The sequence below is a fragment of the Cricetulus griseus genome, chromosome 3 (genome assembly GCF_003668045.3).
Source record: "Cricetulus griseus strain 17A/GY chromosome 3, alternate assembly CriGri-PICRH-1.0, whole genome shotgun sequence".
NCBI lineage: Eukaryota > Metazoa > Chordata > Mammalia > Rodentia > Cricetidae > Cricetulus > Cricetulus griseus.
The window spans coordinates 218,300,904-218,322,057 of NC_048596.1; the positions used below are offsets into that span (position 1 = coordinate 218,300,904).

The window sequence follows — 21,154 nt, forward strand, 5'->3', positions numbered from 1 at the left end:
GGAACCCACCAGGAAAACCTACCAAAGAAGTAAGCAGGCAAGCTTCAGATCTCTACATTCCCTCCTCTCCTCCATATCCAATCTCCCAGCCTCATCTTCAACTCACTAACAGACTGTTTTTAGCCTCTGCTCACTTCCTCTCTACCCCCATTGCCAGGGAACTAAGCAGATCCTAGTAGAATTCCCCACTTTTCTCTCTACTGTGGACCCTCTCCCCAGCTCTCTGTCTTAGTCCATAACCATTCCTAAGTGTTGCCTCCTAATATACATTATACCAGGATCCCAGAGTAGTCACACCTATCATATCCCAGAAGAATTTCTTACCAGGTAACACGAAGCCACCTAAGAACCAGAGAGGGCAACAGAAACCAAGGAACAAAACACCCACCCAACAAAGACAAGACCAAGTATAAGCACCTAAAATTACAATCCTCCAAACCCAGATGTCTAGATGCCAATGTAAAAACACAATAAATAACAGTTAAGATATTATGTCTCCACTAGAGTCCACTAACCCTACCACATGCGGCAGGCCCTGAAAACTGCAATATAACTAAAGCACAAGACAAAGACTTTAACACAGATTTTATGGCTATGATAGAGGTCCTTAAAGAGAAAATGTATAAATACCTTAAAGAAATCTATGAAAGCATACTGAAAGGAAATGAAAAATAAATTTCAAGACCTGAAAGTGTAAGTAGAATCAACCAAGAAAACCTAAACTGAGGAAAATCTGACAATAAAAATTTAGAAACTCAAACAGGAATGTCAGAGACAAGCATCACCAACAGAATGCAAGACATTGGAAGAAAGAATCTCAGACATTGAAGACATGATAGAAGAAATGAATGCCTTGATCAAAGAAAGAGTTAAATCTAAAATAATCCTGGCACAAAACATCCAGGAAATCTGGGACATGCTAAGAAGACCAAATTTAAGACTAAAGGAATAGAGGAAGGAGAAGCAAACCAGGCAGGCCAAAGGTCCAGAAAATTTCCCTAATCTAACCTAGGATGGCTATCAAGGAATAAGAAGCACACAAAACACCAAACAGATGGGGGCACAGGGGGAGAAAATTCCCTCAGCACAAAATAAGCAAAACACTAAACATACAGAATAAAGAAATAATGTTAAAAGCTGCAAAGGAAAAAGACAAAGTAACATATAAAGGCAGACTTATTACACTAATGCCTAACTTCTCAATGGAGAATCTAAAAGCCAGATGGGCCTAGACAGATAGATGTGCTGCAAACTCTAGGAGACCACAGATGCCAGCTCAGACTACTATACCTAGCAAAACTTTCAATCACAATAAGTGAAAAAAACACATTTCATGATAAAACCCAATTTAAGATATATATATATATATATATATATATATATATATATATATATATATATATGAAATATGTAGGATTGGGGAGCCTGGGAGCAAACTCTAATTTGCATTAAGTGGCATGCTCCTCTTATAAGCCTTCCTATGTGGCAGCAGGGGCCTATAGCAAAGCTTCTGTTACAAGTCTTAGTTACCACACATGCAGCAGGAAACTGTGCCAAGAGTCACACTGAAGATAAATCAGGCATCTAGACTTAGAGACAGATTTCAGATAAGGTCTGGTAGACAGCAGGAAGCCTTTATGGTGAGGAGGCAGTCCTCATGTTGCTGAGCTTTGGGGAAAGCTGCCAGGACATGATAGACTGCAACCTCTGACCAGTAAGGCCTTCTAACAGGTTGTTTGAGGAAACTAATAAGTTTCACAAAATCTTATTAACAAAAAGGAGGGGAGATAATATACAAAATAGCAAAATTAGAAATGGAAAGGGGGACATAACAACAGACACCAAAGAAATCCAGAGAATCACAAGGACAAACTTTAAAAACCTCTACTCCAAAGAATTGGAAAATCTAAAAGAAATTTTCTCAGTATTTGTGACTTACCAAAGTTGAATCAAGATCAGATAAGCAATTTAAACAGACCTATAACCTTCAATGATATAGAAGCAGTAATCAAAGGTCTCCTACTTATCCCTGCAAAAAGCTAAGCCCAGATGGTTTCAGTGCAGAATTATTCCAGACTTTCAAAGAGTTAATGCCAATACTCATCAAATTATTCCACAAAATAGAAACAGAAAGAACACTGCCAATATTTTGGCATAAAACCTCATTTTATGAGGACACAATTACCCTAATAATCAAAGCACTTAAAGACCTAACAGAGACAGAATTACAGACCAGTTTCCCTTCTGAACACAAATGTGAATATCCTCAATATAATACTTGCAAATTGAATCCAAGAACACATCAGAAGGATCATCCACCATAATCAAGTAAGCTTCATCCCAGAAATGAACAGATGGTTCAACATATGTAAATCAACAATGTAATCTACCATATAAACAAACTGAAAGAAAAAAAACACTTGGTAATCTCATTAGATAGAGAAAAAGCCTCTGACAAAATCCAACACCCCTTCATGATAAAAGATTAGAAATACAAGTGATATACCTGAAATTATAAAGGCAGTTTACATCAAACCCATAGCCAACTTCAAGTTAAATGGACAGAAATTCAAAACAATTCCACTAAATCTCCCTATACCTATTCAATATAGTAATTAAAGTGTTAGCTTGAACAATAAGAAAACTAAAGAAGACCAAGGGGATACAAATTGGAAATGAAGAAGTCAAAGTAACTTTATTTGCAGATGATATGGTAGTTTCTATAAGTGACCCTAAAAATTCCTCTGAAAAACTCCTGTACCTGATAAATACTTTTAGGGAAGTAGCCTGATTCAAAATTAACTCACAAAAATCAGTAGCCCTCCTAAATACAAATGACAAACAGACTGAGAAAGAATTCAGGGAAATAACACTTTCCACATAGTTTCAAATAATACAAGGTATCTTAGGGTAACTCTAATCAGGCAAATGAAAGATTTGTAAGATAAAAACTCTAAGAAATGAAAGAAAATAGGAGGAGATGGAAAGATCTCCCATTCTGATGGATCACTAGGATTAGCAAAATGGCCATCCTATCAAAAGCCATTTACAGATTCAAAGCAATCCCCATCAAAATTACACCACAATTCTTCATAGATCTTAAAAGGACAATTTTCAGTGTTATATAGAAACACACACACACACACACACACACACAGAGAGAGAGAGAGAGAGAGAGAGAGAGAGAGAGAGAGAGAGAGAGAGAGGGATAGCTAAAACAATCCTGAATAATATAAGAACTATGGGAGGTATCACCATCCCAGATTTCAAGTAGTACTATAATGCAATAGTAATAAAAACAGCACAATATTGGCACAAAAACAAACATGTCAACAAAATCAAACTGAAAACTCAGACATAAGTTCACATACCCATGGATGCCTGTTTCTTGGTAAAGACACAAGAAATACACAATGGAAAAAAAGACAGCATCTTCAACAGATGATACTAACCAAACTGGAAGACTCCATATAGAAGAATGCAAACAGGTCCATACTTATCACCCTGCAAAAACTCAACTCCAAACCAATCAAACCTCAACATAAAACTGTATACACTGAACCTGAAAGAAAATAAAGTGGGAGATTGCCTTGAACACATTGCACAGGAAAAGACTTTCTGAACAGAACACCATTAACACAGGCACTAAGATCAACAATTAATAAATGGAACCTCATGAAAATGAAGTTTCTGCACAGGAAAGGACAGTGTCATTTGGAAAAAGTGACAGCCTACAGAATTGAAAAATATTTTTACTAACTACACATTTGACAGAGGGTTAATATCTAAAATACATAAAGAACTCAAACACTTGATATCAAGAAAACAAATAACCCAATTTAAAAATGGGGTACAGATCTAAACAAAGAATTCTCAATAAAGGAAACTCAAATGGCCATCAGGGAAATGCAAATCAAAACTGTTTTGAGATTTCATATTGCACCTGTCAGAATGGTTAAGCTCAATAAAACCAGTGACAGCTCATGCTGGCAAAGATGTGGAGTAAAGTGAACACTCATCCATTGCTTGTGGGACTGCAAACTTGTACAGCCACTGTGGAAATCAAAGTGTTGGTAGCTCAGGAAGATAGGAATTGATCTACCTCAATCCAGCTTGAGCACAGCTCTACCCTCATCTGCAGACAGCTATTCGGCCTTTGAAAGAAAGCTCTTGACCTACTATTAGGCCTTAGTGGAAACTGAACCTTTCATAATGGACCACCAAGCAATCATGTGACCTGAGCTACCCATCATGAGTTGGGTGTTATCTACCCATCATAAACTAGGATGTTCACAGCAGCAATTTATTTTTAAATGTAAGTGGTATATACCTTACTGATTAGGCCCAAGCAGGTTCTAAAAGCACAAGTAAGTTACATGATGGAGTCGCCCAAATGTCTGTAGTTTCTACTCCCATGGCAGTGCTGTCTGCTGTCAGGTAAACACCTAAAGTATCATTGGGTGTTCCCTATGATCTGCTGACTGAGAAAAAGACTAGGGCCTGATTAAGCAGGCACCACCCAGAAGTGGACAGCTGCAGCGTTACAACTGAGATGACACTGAAAGACAATGGCAAAGGGAAATCTTCACAGTGGGAAGAACTTCGGGCAGTACACATGGTCATCCATTTTGCTTGGGAGGAGAAACAGCCAGGTGTGCAATTGTTCACTGATTAATGAGCTGTAGCCAATGGATCAGCTGGATGGTCAGGGACTTGGAATGAGCATGATTGGAAATTTGGTAAGAATGATAACTGGGGAAGAAGTATGTAGTTCGATCTCTCCAAATGGGTGAAGGGTGTGAAGACACTTATGTCCCACGTAAATGCTCATCCATAGGTGACTTCATCTTAGGAGGAGTTCAATAATCAGATAGAATGTTCTGTGGACTGTCAGTCCCTTCCCCAGTCACTTCTGACATTACCCAATGGGTCCATGAACAAAGTTGGCCATGGTGGCAAAGATGGAAGCCATGCATGGGCTCAACAACATGGTCTTCTACTCACCAAGGCTGACCTGACTACAGCTACTGCTGAGTGCCAGATCTGACAACGGCAGAAACCAACACTGAGCCCCAGATATAGCATTATTTGCAGGGTGACAAGCCAGAGACCTGGTAGCAAGTTAACTATATTGGACCACTTCCTCCATGGAAGGGATAACATTTTGCCTTTACTGGAATAGATGCTTATTCTGGTTTCAGACTTGCCTATCCTTTGTGCAATGTTTCTGCTAAAACCACCATCTATGGGATTATAGAAAGCCTTATCCATAATCACAGTATTCCACAAAGTATTGCTTCGCATCCAAGAACTTACTTGTCACACAGAGAAGTACAATTCTAATCCCAGAATCATGTAATCCACTGGCCTTTTCATGTCCCCCACCATTCTGAAGCAGCTGGCCTAATAGAAAGATAGAACGGTCTTATTTTTTTTAAGACAGGGTTTCTCTGTGTAACAGCTCTAGCTGTCCTGGAACTCACTTTGTAGACCAGGCTGGCCTTGAACTCACAGAGATCTGCTTGCCTCCGCCTCCCATGTTCTGGGATTAAAGGCATGTGCCACCACCACCTGGCAGAATGGCCTTTTGAAGATACAGTTACAGTGCAAATTAGGTGGTAGCAGCCCAGAGGCCTGGGACAAGGTTCTTCAGAATCGGTATATACATAAAATTAGCATCCAATGTATGATTACTCCCATAGCTGGCATCGAAGGATCCAGGAATCAAGGCATGGAAAAGGGAATAGTTCTACTCATTATCATCCCTAGTGGCCCACTAGGAAAATTTTTGCTTATTGTTCCCAGGACTCTTAAGTCCTGCTGCCCTAGATTTGGGTTCCAGAAAGAGGAGCACTCCTGCCAGGAGCCACAATAAAAATTCCATTGAACTGGAAGCTCAGACTTCCCCCTGGTCACTACAGATTTCCAATGCCCTTAAACCAACAAAGAAAGGAATACTAGTGTTAAGAGAGGTGATTGATCCAGATTACCACAGAGAAATTGGATTTCCTCTCACAATGAGGTAAGAAAAATTAAATCTCAAGTGCAGGAGATATTTTAGGGCACCTCTGGATGCTACCATGTTCAGTGATTAAAATCAATGGGAAACTACAACAGATCAGGCAAGATGTCAAAGGTCACAGACCCATGAGGAATGAAGGTATAGGTCACACCTCCAGGAAAAGAGCCAAGACATGCTGAGGTGCTTACAGAGGGTGAAAGAAATATACAATGGGCAGTTAAGGAAGGCAACTACCAGCTAAGCCCATCTGACCAATTAGAGATGTGAGGCTTACAGTTGATATGGGTGTTTCTGTTATATTTTTTAAAGAATATGTTTGTACAGGTATTTGTGGGTTTTCCCTCAATTTCTTTATCATATGATGTAACATCAAGAAAATATCAATAGTTATCATATTTAAGTTTGAGATACTAAAAGAATGTTCCTGAAGGGACATTGTCACCTACTCTAGATTTATAATGAATTTGCAATTGTGTGGGGGAAAGTTATAGCATGCTAGGCATATTTATGACCTGTTTAGATATATAATGCATTTGTGATTGTACATGGGATAGTTATATAGTGTTTAGGTACCATTATGACCTGGTTATTGCTTTCATTTGGAAATTAATCACAATGATATGATTGTATGTTAAGTTGATAAGGGGGGAACTTGTAATGGCCATTCTTGGTTGTCAAATTGAACTTGGTTGTCAACCCAAAAATGGACGGCACACCTCTGAGGGATTTTTGCTTAATTTGAAGCAGGAAGATCCGATTTTAATCCAGACTTTTAGTAGGAAAATGCAGATTTAATCCTGTTATGATAAATCTTTCCGCCAAAAGCAGCCGAGCCCCATCCCCACGTGGGCGCTCTATGCCAGCCGCCTGCCCAAGTTAGGGCCCAAACTAATACACAGAGAGACTTGTATTAAGTTCAAAGCTGCTTGACCAATGACTAGGATTTCTCATCTGTAATTATCATAAATCTATATATTTTATAAGACTTGTCTTATCGGACGCCTTATTGGCATCCCTCCTTGCTGGTGGCTCACATCCCACCACTGGAGGAGGCAAAGGGGAAAGGGGGCACTTCCTGTTTCCTTTTCTTAAATATGAGTCTCCTTGCTATGTCACTTGCTATGCCTGGAACACCACTTCTCTACTACATTTCTCAGAATCCTGTTTGACTCCTAGTCCTGCCTAACTTTTTGCCATTGGCCAAACAGTATTTTATTCAACAATCAATAAGATAAACATACACAGTACATTCCCCATCATAATCCAGATCTTTTGAGCCTGGAAAAGATTTGCCTTTAATCTGGATCTAAAGGAGGGAAGATATACTTTTAATGTGGGCCACACCTTCTGCTGGAAGCCTATGTAAGGATATGGAGAAGAAAGATTTGCTCTTTGCCTGCTTGCCCTCATCCTGCTAGCAATTCCATTCCTTCACTGGCATTAGATCCTACTTCTTTGTAATTCCAGTGTGTAGGGAAAACCAGCTGAGACATCCAGCCTGTGAATTGAGAAACTGCTGGATTCTTGACCTATCTGATTGTATCCAGCCATTGTTGGATTAGCTGGACTGCCGCCTGTAAGTCATTCTAATAAATCCTCTTTCTATATAGAGAGATTTATTCCCTAAGTTCTATTATTCTGGAGAGCCCTGACTAACAGAACCACTCTCAGGTAGAAACCCAAAGGAAACTTCATCCTTGCTCAACCATGTGCATCGCTGCTCTATTCATAATAGCCAGAAAGTGGAAACAGCCTATATGTCCCTCAACAGAAGAATGGATAAAGAAAATGTATTATGTTTACACCACTTACACAAGGAACTATCATTCAATCACTTAAAAAAAAAACATGAAATTGACTGGTAAATGAATGGAATTAGAAAAAAAATCATCCTGAGTGAGGTCACCTAGACCCAGAAAGACAAATACAGAATATATTCACTATATGTAGATATTAGCTGTTAACTCAAAGATAACCAAGCTATAATGTGTAGAAGCACAGAGATAGGCATAGAGTAAGGGACTGGTTTGGGGAGGGGAGGCAGATAGATCTCTCTAGAAAAGGGGAATAGAATAGATAATTATGGATGAATGTGGGCACTGGAATGGGAGGATCAGTGAGGGGGTAATAAAGGAGGGAATATATGGAGATACAGCTAGTATTAAGGGCCATTTGAGGGGTAGTATGGAAAACTAATACACCAGAAGCTTCCTAAAACATACACATATATCAAGGTGACCTAAATGAAACTGCCAGATAATGGGAGAGACAGAGCCCCAACTGGGCATCTCCTGTCACTAAATGAAATTTCCAGTACAGGAATTGGGTTATATAATTGAGTTGATGGCCTAAGGGGTCCCATGGGAATCTTCAAACAATCCAGACTGTTGCCAAGACTATAAGTTGCTCTCCACAAAGAAACAGCAAGTCCCCAATTGCTGAAGATAACATCTATATAAATCACTGAACATGGAGAAGTCATCTGGTGCCCATGCAGAGCCTTCACCCCTATGTTCTAGCATCTCTGGTACAGGAAGGTACTTTGAATGCCACCAAAAGAGAAATGTAAACACCAAGCCAGCCCCAAACACTTTGGTTTACAATGACCTCCTGCCTGCAAGATATGCTAAGACAATGGACAAAGCTTGTGGGAGTAACCAACCAACATCTGATTTGACTGAAAGTCCACTCCACGAGCTGGAACCCATACCCAACACTTCTTGGATGGCCGAGAACCTGAGAGTAAATCCTACTGTTCTGGGAGAAAAAATGAGAGTAAAGGAAAAAAGTAGCAATAAAATGACTCCTACTGACTTTCTGCTATACTCATAGATCAGCGCCTTACTCAGCCTCCATCAGAGAATCTTCTTCCTGAAGCACACACGAACAAATACAAGGATCTATAGCCAGACATTATACAGTGAGAGAACTCGAACACTCAGCTCTAAAAGGGATGTCTCCAACAAATCCCACCCCTCAAGGTTCCGGGAACCCTCTGGAAGAGGAGGCTGAAAGAGTGTAAGACCTAGAGGGTATAGAGGACACCTAGAAAACAAAGCCCTCTAAATCATTGTGATGGAAGTACATAAGAACTCACAGAGACTGCAGCAGCATGCACAGGGTCCACTTGGGTCTGCACCATTTGGGATCCTAGAGCTGAAAGAAGTGAACACATGGCCCAACACAGAAGCATCTCCAATTGATAACCACTTGCAAATAAAAATTTAGTTTCCTCCAAGGATGTCTCACTGGTAAAACAAACTACTCTTCAGGGAAGGCTGCATGCCCAATAAATGGCCAACTTACAATGAACTGAATGGCATTTTGGAGGCTCCTTGTATTATAATGTCATGTCTTATATAATTTTGTCTTATTATTTTTATTTTCTTCTCTCTTTTTGCCCTACAATACTTTGTATTTATATTATGGCTTTCAGTTTAGTGTTTTTATGGGATTTCTGGGTGTGCAAATGAATGACATTCTGATTCTTGTGCTTTCCCTTGGGCTCTTTTCTTTCTGTTTGTTTGGTTCAATTCTGATGTGTTCATTTTGTTTTATCTTATTATATCTTATTACTATCCTAGAGGAATCCTGTTTGTTTTCTAATAAGAGAAAGAAACAGGGGGTAGATGGGAGGGGATATCGGGATGATCTGGGAAGACTAGAAGAAAACCACTAACAAGATGTATTATGTAAGGAAAAAAATAAAAAAAAATGAAAGAAGTAAATAACTTTCAATGACTTAAACACCAAATAATAAACCTAGAAGTTGAATGAGTTCAATTCTTAGTCTGCGGAATGCCATGACAACTGAAATCATACAAATTTCAATGTACTGTAGGGTATGTGAATACCTGTACTACATAGTGTGATCAGTATCAAAGACAATGTGAACAACAGAAAACAAAGGCAAACACTGAAGAGTTTCTACTAAGGAATAGATAGATAGCAATGTTCTGTTGGCACCTGGCCTCATTTTCACACATTCTGTCTTTAGCTGGTTTCTTTGCAGATGTTCTGTGTGTGTCGTAATGCTTCATAAGATATCAATATGTTTTCTGATGGGACACATGCAAGTTGTGTCCCCATGTCAATGTGTCTCCACGAACCTCTGCAATTAAACCTTTAATTCTGTTCTACCTGAATAGAGAAATCTACCTGAAAGTCAACACATCACAGAGTGTATGCAGTGTGTGTGGAATATTCCTTTATACTGTGTGAATATATGTCACTATGATTGGTTTAATAAAAAATCTAAATGGCCAGTAGCTAGGCAGGATTTTCAGGGCAGAGAGAATGCTGGGGGGAAGAAGGAGACTTGAAGGAGACACATGCAATGCAGAGTGAGCAGGATGAGCAGTATATAGATGAGATAAACAACCTCTGGGAAGTACACAGATTAATAGAAATGGGTTAATTTAAGTTAGAAGAGCTAGCTAAAAAAACAAACCTAAATCATCTGCTGAGCATTTCTAATTAATAATAAGTCATCTCAGTATGTTATTTGGGAGCCAGCTGGTCGGACAGAGCTGACTGCTAGGACGAAGAGAAACTCCACCTACAGTGTGAGCAGCAGTGTTATCAGTTTTCTGAAGGGCATTGTGAGCTACCCTCTGGTTAGCTCACTCATCCCATTCACTCAGTCCATGACTACCTTTATGACTAACTGCTTGTAAGTAATTATCACCTAGTATATTCCTTTTCCAAATGATAGCAATTTGTGAAATTGCTCAGTGGTTTGTAGAAGTAAGATGTTTCTGAGTTCCAAGTAAAGAAAATAGGAATTATAAAGTATATCTATCATTTATGTTTATATAATATAGTCCTGGGGTATATATCCACCAAATGCAGACTGAAAATACTCAGAAAAAATAACTGAATTTCTCCTCACTATGTTATTTTCTAAATACCATGGTATTTAGAAATATTTATTATAATAAATTTATTATTAAATTATTAGATTTTATCATATTATAAATATTAATAGTAATAAATAATATATAAGTATTTTATTTCTAAATAATATACTATTTATAAATATATTTCAGTTATTTTACATTGTATCACATATTGTGAATGATATAAATGATTTTACGTAATAAGCTATACACAAAATGTATGCAAGTTGTATACAATTTTTCACAAAGGGACTTGACCATATGTAGGCTTTCATATCCTAAGGTGTCCTAGAACCAATCCCCTGTGGATGTACTTACAACTAAAAGCCAGAATATGGTGTTCTCCTTGTACTAACTTGTTTAGTAATAACAGTAATATATACCCACCTCATACTCATATGATCTTCAATTCATATGATCAGCATTTCATAAAGTGAAGAACATTATAACATCATACAATTAAATAAAAGAACAACTCACAATCTCGGGTTAAGACATAGATCTTTAAGTTGAACAAATTTGGCAACAATAAAAAAATCAATCAAGCAGTGGTATTTTCTTCTGTAAAGATCATTGAAAATGCAGATAGCAAACAGGGGCCACTGATTTCTCTAGCTCTCCATCACACCCTATACTAGATTCTTCTTCCTCTTTCAAATAACTCTTGTCCTCATCTCTCTTCTCAAGCCAAAATCCTGCCATCAAATGTCATAGAAGCAAGCTAACCATTTTTGGGCAGATCTGCAGCATTTCCTATGTACCCCAAGTCCAGGCTTGCTCCCCAGCTGTGCACTACTCCTTAGAGGAAACCCAGGCAACCTCCTGCTGTTTCCCAGGATCCCAGGCAACAAACATCTCTGTATCTGCTGCAGTGACCTAGAAAACGGCTGTGGCCATTGCCTCCAGCCAATACGCCAGTCTTGAAATATTTCCAGAAAATTAGATTATGAGGGGAAATTAAAACCAATAGTGGCTTGTTTAATTTCTCCAGTGCTCACTTTTCAGTTTTTTGAATATCAAATAATTATTGGGCCTCTAAGCAACAGCAGTGATGGAGAGGAAATTGTCAGCGGCTTGTGGAAATTTTTACCGTTTCATACTGCACAGGAGGCATAGTCATTAGTCCGCTGCCACCATTCCTATTAAGAACAAACACACAGCCTCCTTTGCAGTGCCTCCTGCCTCATCTCCTTCACATCTCAAGTCTCCGTCCTTTCATTTTCAAAAAAAAAAAAAAAAAAAAAAAAAAAACTGCAGAAGACTTCAACAGATGGCCACTTTCCTGCTGCTTCTGACTTTTTAAGGGAAGAAATCTAGGGGCTGTCAGTAAAGAACTGGCCTCACAAAAACAAGGACCTGACCTCAGATCTCTAGCACTCACATGAAAAGCTGAGTGGGACGACGTGTGTCTGCAACCCCACAACAGCTGACACAGGTGGATTCCTGGAACTCAGTAGCCAACCAGTGCGACCAAACTGGTGAGCTCCAGGATCAGTGAGAGACCCTGCCACAGACAGGGAGATGAGGAATGACTGAGGAAGACACTGGTATTGATACCTAGTCCAAACATGTACATGCAAACTCACACATGAACATGTACACACACACACACACACACACACACACACACACTGCTGAGAAAGAGAGAGAGAGAGAAGGAGAAGGAGGAGGAGGAGGAGGAGAAGGAGAAGAAGAAGAAGAAGAAGAAGAAGAAGAAGAAGAAGAAGAAGAAGAAGAAGAAGAAGAAGAAGAAGAAGAAGAAAAGGAAAATTCAAACACCATTATTCTGGTGAGGAGAATTCTACTCTGAGGGTTCAAACACAAAGACAGTGACGCTAATGATGACACTATGGCAGAGACTCATGCAGAGCCAAGGAACAAGGGACCCAGAAAACAGCCATTCCAGAACCCATTCCCACTGTACCTCTAAAGGGCAAAGATAGGAAATGACATTGCTGAAACTTCAAGAGAAATGCTGTGGAGGGAGCCTCCAGATACAACCTGACAGTATTTCAGCTACTTTGGAGCAGGTACGAGAGCCAGAGTCAGGAGTGAGCTAGAAAAAATAACACTGCCCCTCTTCCTTCAGCCCTGAATTTCCCCTGGTGCTTGCCCTTGTTAGTATTCAGGCATCTCTACTGGCCTGTCCTTAGGGTTCTGACAGGATACCCCCTCAGCTGCAACTAAGAGCACCATCTGTGCATATTCACTATGTTCCCTTTTAAAAGGGCCCTACCCACCTGCCAGCTCTCTCCCTTTCTTTCTCTCCCTCTGTCTGTCTGCTCCCCCTTTCCTCTTTTCTTTCTCCCCCCTTTCCTTTCTCTTGCCACTCCCATCCCCAGAAGCAGGTCTCCCCCCTTACCTTTCCTCTTTTTATGATACCTTTCCCTAATTAAAAAAAAAAAAAGCCCTCTGCTTGAACCCTGTCTCATGGCATCTTTCTCTTGAATGCACACTGCTTGTCTAAAATTACATCGCCCCTTGGCAGAAACTAAGCAAAAATACAATTGACAAGAAAACTGAGAAGAAACAAACTTTGAGGCAGAACGTAAGAGTGGAGAGAAATGGATCTGATGTATGAGGCTGCAGGGAAGCAACTGAGAAAGGCCAGCATCACTCTCATAGTGTGTGTGTGTGTGTGTGTGTGTGTGTGTGTGTGTGTGTGTGTGTGTATCTGTGTGTGTGTGGGGGGGTGCTGTGACACTTGCCTCCTGAATCTTTCTTAATCCAAACCAATAACCTGACAACTTTTATTTCAAAGACAAAGACAATGGGGATGGCTTCAATGTCTGCTCATCTCTCTCTTCTCTTCCATGGGTGTGAGATGCTCAGGGCAAAAGCATCTCTTTCTTTCCAAGGAAAACATCAACCATTATATTTATTCCCTGAGGTTCACACCAAAAACATTGCATAAACATGTCAAGCTGTTGAAAGGAAAGAAAAATCAGATAGCACCCATCTGGAATGGAAGGAACAAGATTACCTGAGGGATGAGGTGGAGCAGAGCATCCCCAGAGAGGGTCCCTACAGCCAAGCCCACGAACAGCTGTAAAATAAGACTGTAGTTCTCCTCACAGCTGTGAAAAAGGACCAGCGCCGTCCCAAGCATAGAACCCAACGTCAGGAATGTCACAGCCACCGTGCTGTAGCCGTATTCTAGTCAGAGGAGGCGAAAAAGACTGTCAGTGTGTATTGCTGTCCACTCATGCCTCAGCTAGCAGAAATTCCAAATCTGCTCTCCTACCGTAAGTTTGTCGGGACGTACAATAATTTTTGTAAGTTTTGCATAGGATAGAGGATTGTTTTTATTTTTAAGGCTAAGAGTGAACTGCTGTGATCATTTATGACTTGCTGTGGTCTAAATGGTTATAACCATTCCCCACCCCCACACTCAATAGCCTTTGGGAGGCCATTCTCTATCCAAAAGAATGAGGTAAGTGATTTATAAGAAACTTCCAGCAGGGGGAGACAGTGAGCTGGTTCCATTGTATGAACCAGAAAGTAGACCCCCACCACCACTAGGACTGCTAAACAGAATCTACCAACACTTTGATCTTGAGCCTCTCAGACTCCAGAACTGGGAAAGATACATTTCTGTTGTTCATAAGGCAACCAGATTACTTCGTTACAGCAAAGACTAAGCTTTCGCCTGACTGTGGCTTTAAAGCTACCCCATGTTTCTTTTGTTTTGTTTTAACGTAATTCTTTATTGATTCTTTCAGAATTTCACCTCATGAACCCCAATCCCACTCACCTCCAAGTCCCTCCGTATCTGTCCCTCGCTCCTGCAGCATGCACCCATAATTAAAAACAAAACAACAAAAAAAAACCCACCTTACTTCTCCATCTTTCCAATCCCTCCTCTTTCATCCTAGTGGCACTGGGAGCTGCGGTGTTGTTGCAATATACCCTTTTGTCCAATCAGCCCCACCCACAAATGTTCATTGATCTGGTTCAAGGCCTCTGGCACACCATCATCACTGGACCCTCATCGAAACTCATTCATCCTGCTGTTGGCTCATGTCATGGAGATCCTGTGGATGCCTCAGCAGTTAAGAAAGAGCACTGGCTGTTCTTCCAGAGGCCTTGAGCTCAATTCCCAACAACTACATGCTGGCTCACAACCATCTGTAATAAGATCTGATTCCCTCTTCCTGCGTCCAGGTTTACATGCAGAGCTACCCCATATTTTATTTAAAATCATCAAAGCAAGCAAATGCCCAGCCCGCCTACCACCCACAGAGAAAGGCATGCTTCCTACTGAGAAATGCAACACCCCCATAGGGAGACACAAGTCCTGATTCCCATCTCATCACTTTAAGCACTTCAAAGACAGAGGGAAGTTGTGGAGAGGGAGCCTGGAGCAAGGCTTCATTGCTGACTGTGCTTATGAACAAACTGAGCACACACTTCAGGAGAACTTCTTCTAACAGCTTTCAAAACTACTGGATATGTGAAAATTAATGATGTTCTCAATAACTAAAAGGAGTGGTTTTATAGGTAAAAAATGATCCATCAGAATGAACAATTAACAATATAAAATTTTAACAGTCTATAGTTTAGGTTCTTATAAGAATTCTTCTAACCTGTAAGTTTATTTCATGTATCTAGGCCTCCAAATATTGTTTTAAAAATCAGCAAAGTAAGTGTGGTGGTTTGACAAGTCTCTGAGTGGTTTTCTAGTGTAAGTGATTCATGGTGGCAAGATCCACCTTAAGTGTAGACAGCACCACCCTATAAAATGAATAACAAGGCAAAAGTGGGCTGAGCTCCCAGCTTTCTGACTTCTTATGTAATGTGATCAGAGCCTCAAGTTCCACCATGATGACCTGTTCCCTGGAACTGTGAGTCAAAGCACTCCTTTCCTACCTTAACTTGCTTCTCCTGGGAATTTTCTCACAGCAACTATAAAAGGAGCCAATACAGTAAAATGTTAAGATTAGTTTTAAAAATTAATTTATGAGTATGGAAAAAAATCAAGAGGAAATGGAACACTTCAGCTATCAAAATGCTTAAATGTAATTGTAGTTTTAAAGATTTTATTTTTATTGTTTTTAATTGTACTCATATGTGTAGGAAGTACAGCTTACACTGAGCATTGAAGAAGTCAGGGTTGTCAATCACACAGACCCATTTTCTTCAACAAGTGAATGACTCCTAGTCACTTGTGAAATGTTCAGGCAGACACCTAGGCAGCTTAAAGGACCCTGTGTTGTGTGGCCACATCATGGCTACCTCACTCATTACAGGGCTGCATAGGGACTCGGTGCGCATGTGAAAGCTCCCTCTTTTAAACCCACAGCATTATCTCTCCCTCTCTCTCTCTCTGTGTGTCTCTCTCTGTGTCTCTCTCTCTCTCTCTCTCTCTCTCTCTCTCCAGCGGTAAACCCTCTCTCTGTCTCTCTTCTCTTACTCTCTGCCCTGCTCTGTTCTTGCATTTCTCTCTCTCCCCCTTCTTGCTCTTCTGCCCTATAATAAACTGGTTAATGTGATCTCTTGTTCTCATCTCTTGAATTTCTAATTTAAGCAAAAGAATAACAACTTGGAATGCCAGAGTGAAAAGTGGTCAATCAGCTTGGTGATTATTTGCTATTCTATTAGGAACCAGCCTCCACCTGAATTCTCCCAAGTTCCTGAGCATTGTTTAGACCCTAATCCTGCAGGGAATAGAACACATGAAAGAAGCCCCATGTACTTTGCATCTTCCACAGACAGAATCTATCCTTTGCTAATCACAGCTCCTTCCTCTGGCCCTAGCCCTGAGCTCTGTTTATTAACCAATAGAGTTAGTTCTTCTTGTAAAGATCACAGGCCACAAGATCTACCATGTTGAAATGTGTAAGAAAAATAAACCAAGAGGTCAGTTCCTGGAGGGTCTTGACCCGGTGCCCGAAGAGATGGTACTGTCCTGAGTTTCATCTCCACCTTGTGTGGATCTTCCACTTTGGGGGAGGAGGTGAAGAACCAGGCTGCCTCCGTTTAGGCTTAAAAACTATCTCGTAGTTAAGACAAACTAGGTTCATTGCTGCTTTTGATTAAATCTCTGTTTCTCAAGGATTGGGCTAGGCCCCTCCCGTAACCTTAACTACAAATGGTTCTGTACTGCCTTATCCAGGAATGGCAATCATTTCAAAAAATTAAAACCATCTTACAACCTTTCTTTGGTTTCGACTACCTGTTGTTTTGACCACCTTGCAATCATGTCTTTGTTTCAGGAGGCCATTATGACTAACTTGTCATGCTTATGTTCTGCTCCCTTAACCCCACCTGTTTTACATGCCGAATCCCCCACTTGGAAACCCCCTACTCCTGAGCTATATAAGACCTTATCTTCTTCGAATCCAATGCTCACCTATCAAGCCCCCTGCCTTGGGGAGAAGACCTACCAAATGCCCACCGTTTAGGGAGGAGGTGCACATAAACATAGACAAATATAGACTATGTAGATGCCTATGGAAGCCAGATGCTTTAGATTCTCTGGAGCCAGAGTTACAGGCAATTGTAAGTCATTTGACATGTGTTTGGGAACCCAAATCAGGGTCCTCTATGAGAGCTGTACATTCTCTTTCCTGCCAAGCTATCTCTAGCTCCTTGATTGTAGTCTCAAAGAAAATAAACTCTTTCTTAAAGTTTATTGTAATAGAAGAATGTTGGGGGAGGGGATCATGAGGAGTTATTGGTGGGGGTAGTCATTTTTTTTCAGGGGTGTGGCTCTTGGGAGGTCTCCCAAACTCAGCTGGATGAGCAGCATGTGGGCAGCACTAATTGGACTCCCTGGTTTGTTTTTGTTTTTTGAAAGAGAACAGGAAGTTGGGGATGTGTTGGGGGTTCAGAGTACTGGAAAAGGAGAACTAGAGGTAGCTATAATCAAGATACATTTTATAAATACATGACATTATCAAAGGACAAGTTATAGATATTTTCAGAACATAATGCTCCTTTCTTATCATAATTATGTTTTTTTCTAGAAGGTTCGCTCTTCACATCAAGTCATATTAATGATGCAAGTGGGCACACAGCAAGATTGAGATTTTAAGGGGAGCTGTGTTGATTCCCAGCTCTCACTTTACCAGGATAAAGGGAGTTGGTAGTTTTCTGAGGAGAGGCAAGAAATTGTCAGTCTTCAATCTTCTCATCTCTTCTGCTACCTCTTCATTGCGGAGTCTCTCCATAGTGGTCTAGGAGACAATGAAGAGCTGGTCTTCTAAGTTTGGAAATATGAAAACTTAGCTGTTTTCTGAGCACTGCTGAATTATACAAACAAAAGTAAAGGAGCTGGGAGCACAGGCCAAGTGGTACAGCTTGTGCTTAGAACTCCTGGGCCCTGGCTCCCTTCCTCTGTATCTAAAGAAAGGAGTGGAGATAAATTTTATGATGTGCATATTTTGCAACAATTAATTTTAATAATGTTAAGGATGGCTGGGATGGTCATATACCTACACAGCTGTTTTATTTCATTCTAATTTATTAAGAACACAAGGACTCCCTTGCTATTAAAACATCTTGGAAGATTTTCATAGCCCATCCATCCATCCCCAGCTGGACTTTATTCATGAATGCTGTTGTTTTCACCTAAATATATAAAGTTAATAGAATTTCAACATGGGCAAGCTCGGGGGTTTGAATAGCACCTATAAGAGACCATAAAATGTCAAAAAAAACTCATAGGTCATGTTGGAGTCTAGACGTGCCTCACATCCTATCTGCCTTTGTCCTATACTGCAGGAAAGTGATACTGCAGAGAAATGGATATTTCCATAACTTCAGAGCTTTTAAAGTCTCTCTACTTCCTCAGTGAGTTAGATTTTACCTTCTTTCTTGTGGTGGGATAGCCTGGAAATCATAGAATCTCAGACGTGTTATGAAAGGACTGCTGATTTGCCCTTAGCCCGAGGCAGAGCATTATGCCATCTTGATTGGTGTCTGATAATTTAACAATAGGTTCTGTCTCAACATTTCTCATCATGACAGAACTTGAACTTGGCCTTGCCTAAGCAGCTACTTAAAGCAGGTCTGAAATTTCATCTGAACATGGTCATATGTTTCCTTCCTAGAAATGAAGTTGAAGGCAGTACTCAAGGCTTGAGTTACAACCAAAAAAAAAAAAAAAAAAAAAAAAAAAAAAAAAAAAAAAACTCTGTTTCCTTACTAGTGTTTCCTCCCACTTTAATGCAACATCTTACATTGCTCCAATTAAAGCCTCCATTAATTACATAATGCCATAGTTTAAATCTCAAAACAGAGATGTCTATGAAGACAGGTTCTTTGCTGTATGTTATTTATGGGATAGTTCTAATGAAGAGTTCCCTAGAAGAATCTAAAAAGGAGTTCATAAAATAGAGGATAAACCTTTCACCTTTTTATTCATAGCTCTTACGTTCAAACAGCTTTTCTATAAGGGGCTTGGATACGACAGGCACCATGCCAGGTGGTGGGAGTACTTGAGCATGCCCACAGGTGCTCAGAGGTACTACACCTCTGTCCGTCCTCCTTTCTGATGTAATTGGTGTGCCAGGAGCAGTTGTGTCTCACTGTGAATGTCACTGAGCACAGTTGAGTTTCCGGGCTCCTCATTTTAATGAAGTCTCTTTCCTCCCATTATCTATGAAGTTTTAGGTATTTAGACATAACATGCTTTTGTTCACAGTAAATCTCCAAATGAGCCACTTACTGCATAAGAATCCACTGTAGAAGAGTAGCTGGATAATTCAATTTTTAAATGGTAGGCATTACAGTCGAGAAATCAAGTATATAGCTCTAACAATGTGTATTTATATATGCTCATATATATCATATATATGGTCATATTAGTGGCAGTGCTTGAAGTGCTTTATATTTTCTCTATGTCATAGCTATTCTTGGCCACCATTTTGGGGAGACAGAGGTCATAAGAATATAGAGCTCCAATGAACTACACACATCTTTGAACACTTCATCCAATCTGAGCCTTCCAGGTTCCCTATAAAATCAGTGAGTTACTGCTATTATTTCGGTGGGATCTGGGGAGGTGTGATCATCGATCCCTGCGCTTTCTAGAACCACTAGGCATTCGTGGAAGGCTGTCACCTCCCTGGATGAGGTACCTCCAACACAGACACATTCATGTACCTTCATCTCCCCCAACATGCCCTCATGTTTCACATGTTCTGGGATGTGCAGATTGCTGAAAGCACTGTACAGTATCACCTACTTCCCACGGAGTTGAGAAGAGCCAGCCCCGAGAAGTGCAAGTAGAAATTGCTTAAGATCACACAGTCCCTGAGAATGAAAGATTTATCTCAGGTATACATTTCCAATTTCAATACTGACATGTTTTCTCTTTTACCCTGTCATTTCTCAACTATGAAGGGGTGTGAACTATGGAGGGATATTTTTTTTTTTTTTTTGTGTGTGTGTGTGTGTGTGTGTGTGTGTGTGTGTGTGTGTGTCATGAATCTGCAGACCGGAATCAACATGGTGCCTTCCTTCCTCAATTGCTCTGTAATTTTTTTTTAAAGCAAGGTCTCTCACTGAACCAGTCTGCCTACATTGCAAGCCCTGGGTTCCTCATGTCTCCACTTCACCAGAATTACAGGCACATGTCACTGACTCAGCTTTTTAACTTGGGTGCTAGGAACCTAGTTCAGGTCCCTATGCTTGCCTGGTAAGCACTTTACTGATTCATCCTTCTTCAGGTCCCGGAAGAATCATAGAATTTTAAGTTGCTTCATGATTTACTCAAATATGAAGGGCAGAATCAATTTACACACATTATATACAAAATATTTAACATTCTTTGAAAATCATTTCATGTGTTGGCACAGAGTCATAATCCCAGCCAGATTTGGGAAAACTTCACTATATGAAGGACTACACAAGCTGGTAAATGCATAGTGCTTATGAAGGCTCCTATACCGCATTCTACTTTTCCTGCTAGTACTGCATGCGCTGTGCACTTAGTTTCGGAACCCAGACTTACTCTCCAGAGTGGTGGGTGGAGGCTTTGCTTGCTGGTCCTTAGGCATTTGGCAAGAGCAGCTGAGCAGTTGCTGGATGATCCCTGGACTTAGCTGGTTGAAGTCCTCCTTAGAAATGGACAGACTACTATGGTTCTGTAGAAATATCTCCATCAGTTGCCTAGCAGAGAAGCAAGCCTGTACGAAGAAAACACAGTTACAAACCTCAGCCTTCTGTCAGATACAACAGCCACTCAAGGAGCCAGAACTACACAGCTGCATGGTAACATTATCGTGAG

At 40.3% G+C, this 21,154-nt stretch overlaps 1 protein-coding gene across 2 annotated transcripts in view; it reads right to left on the bottom strand.

The window, feature by feature from the left end:
• Positions 1 to 21,154, bottom strand: part of Slc39a12 (solute carrier family 39 member 12) — an 83,256-nt gene that overhangs the window by 35,966 nt on the left and 26,136 nt on the right. For both annotated transcript variants that reach the window (XM_035441484.1, XM_027405253.2), the window contains exons 5-6: positions 20,879 to 21,053; positions 13,904 to 14,076 (exon numbers count right to left, since the gene is read on the bottom strand). In XM_035441484.1, coding sequence (XP_035297375.1) covers positions 13,904 to 14,076; positions 20,879 to 21,053 — 348 coding nt within the window. The remainder of the gene's footprint in view (positions 1 to 13,903; positions 14,077 to 20,878; positions 21,054 to 21,154) is intronic.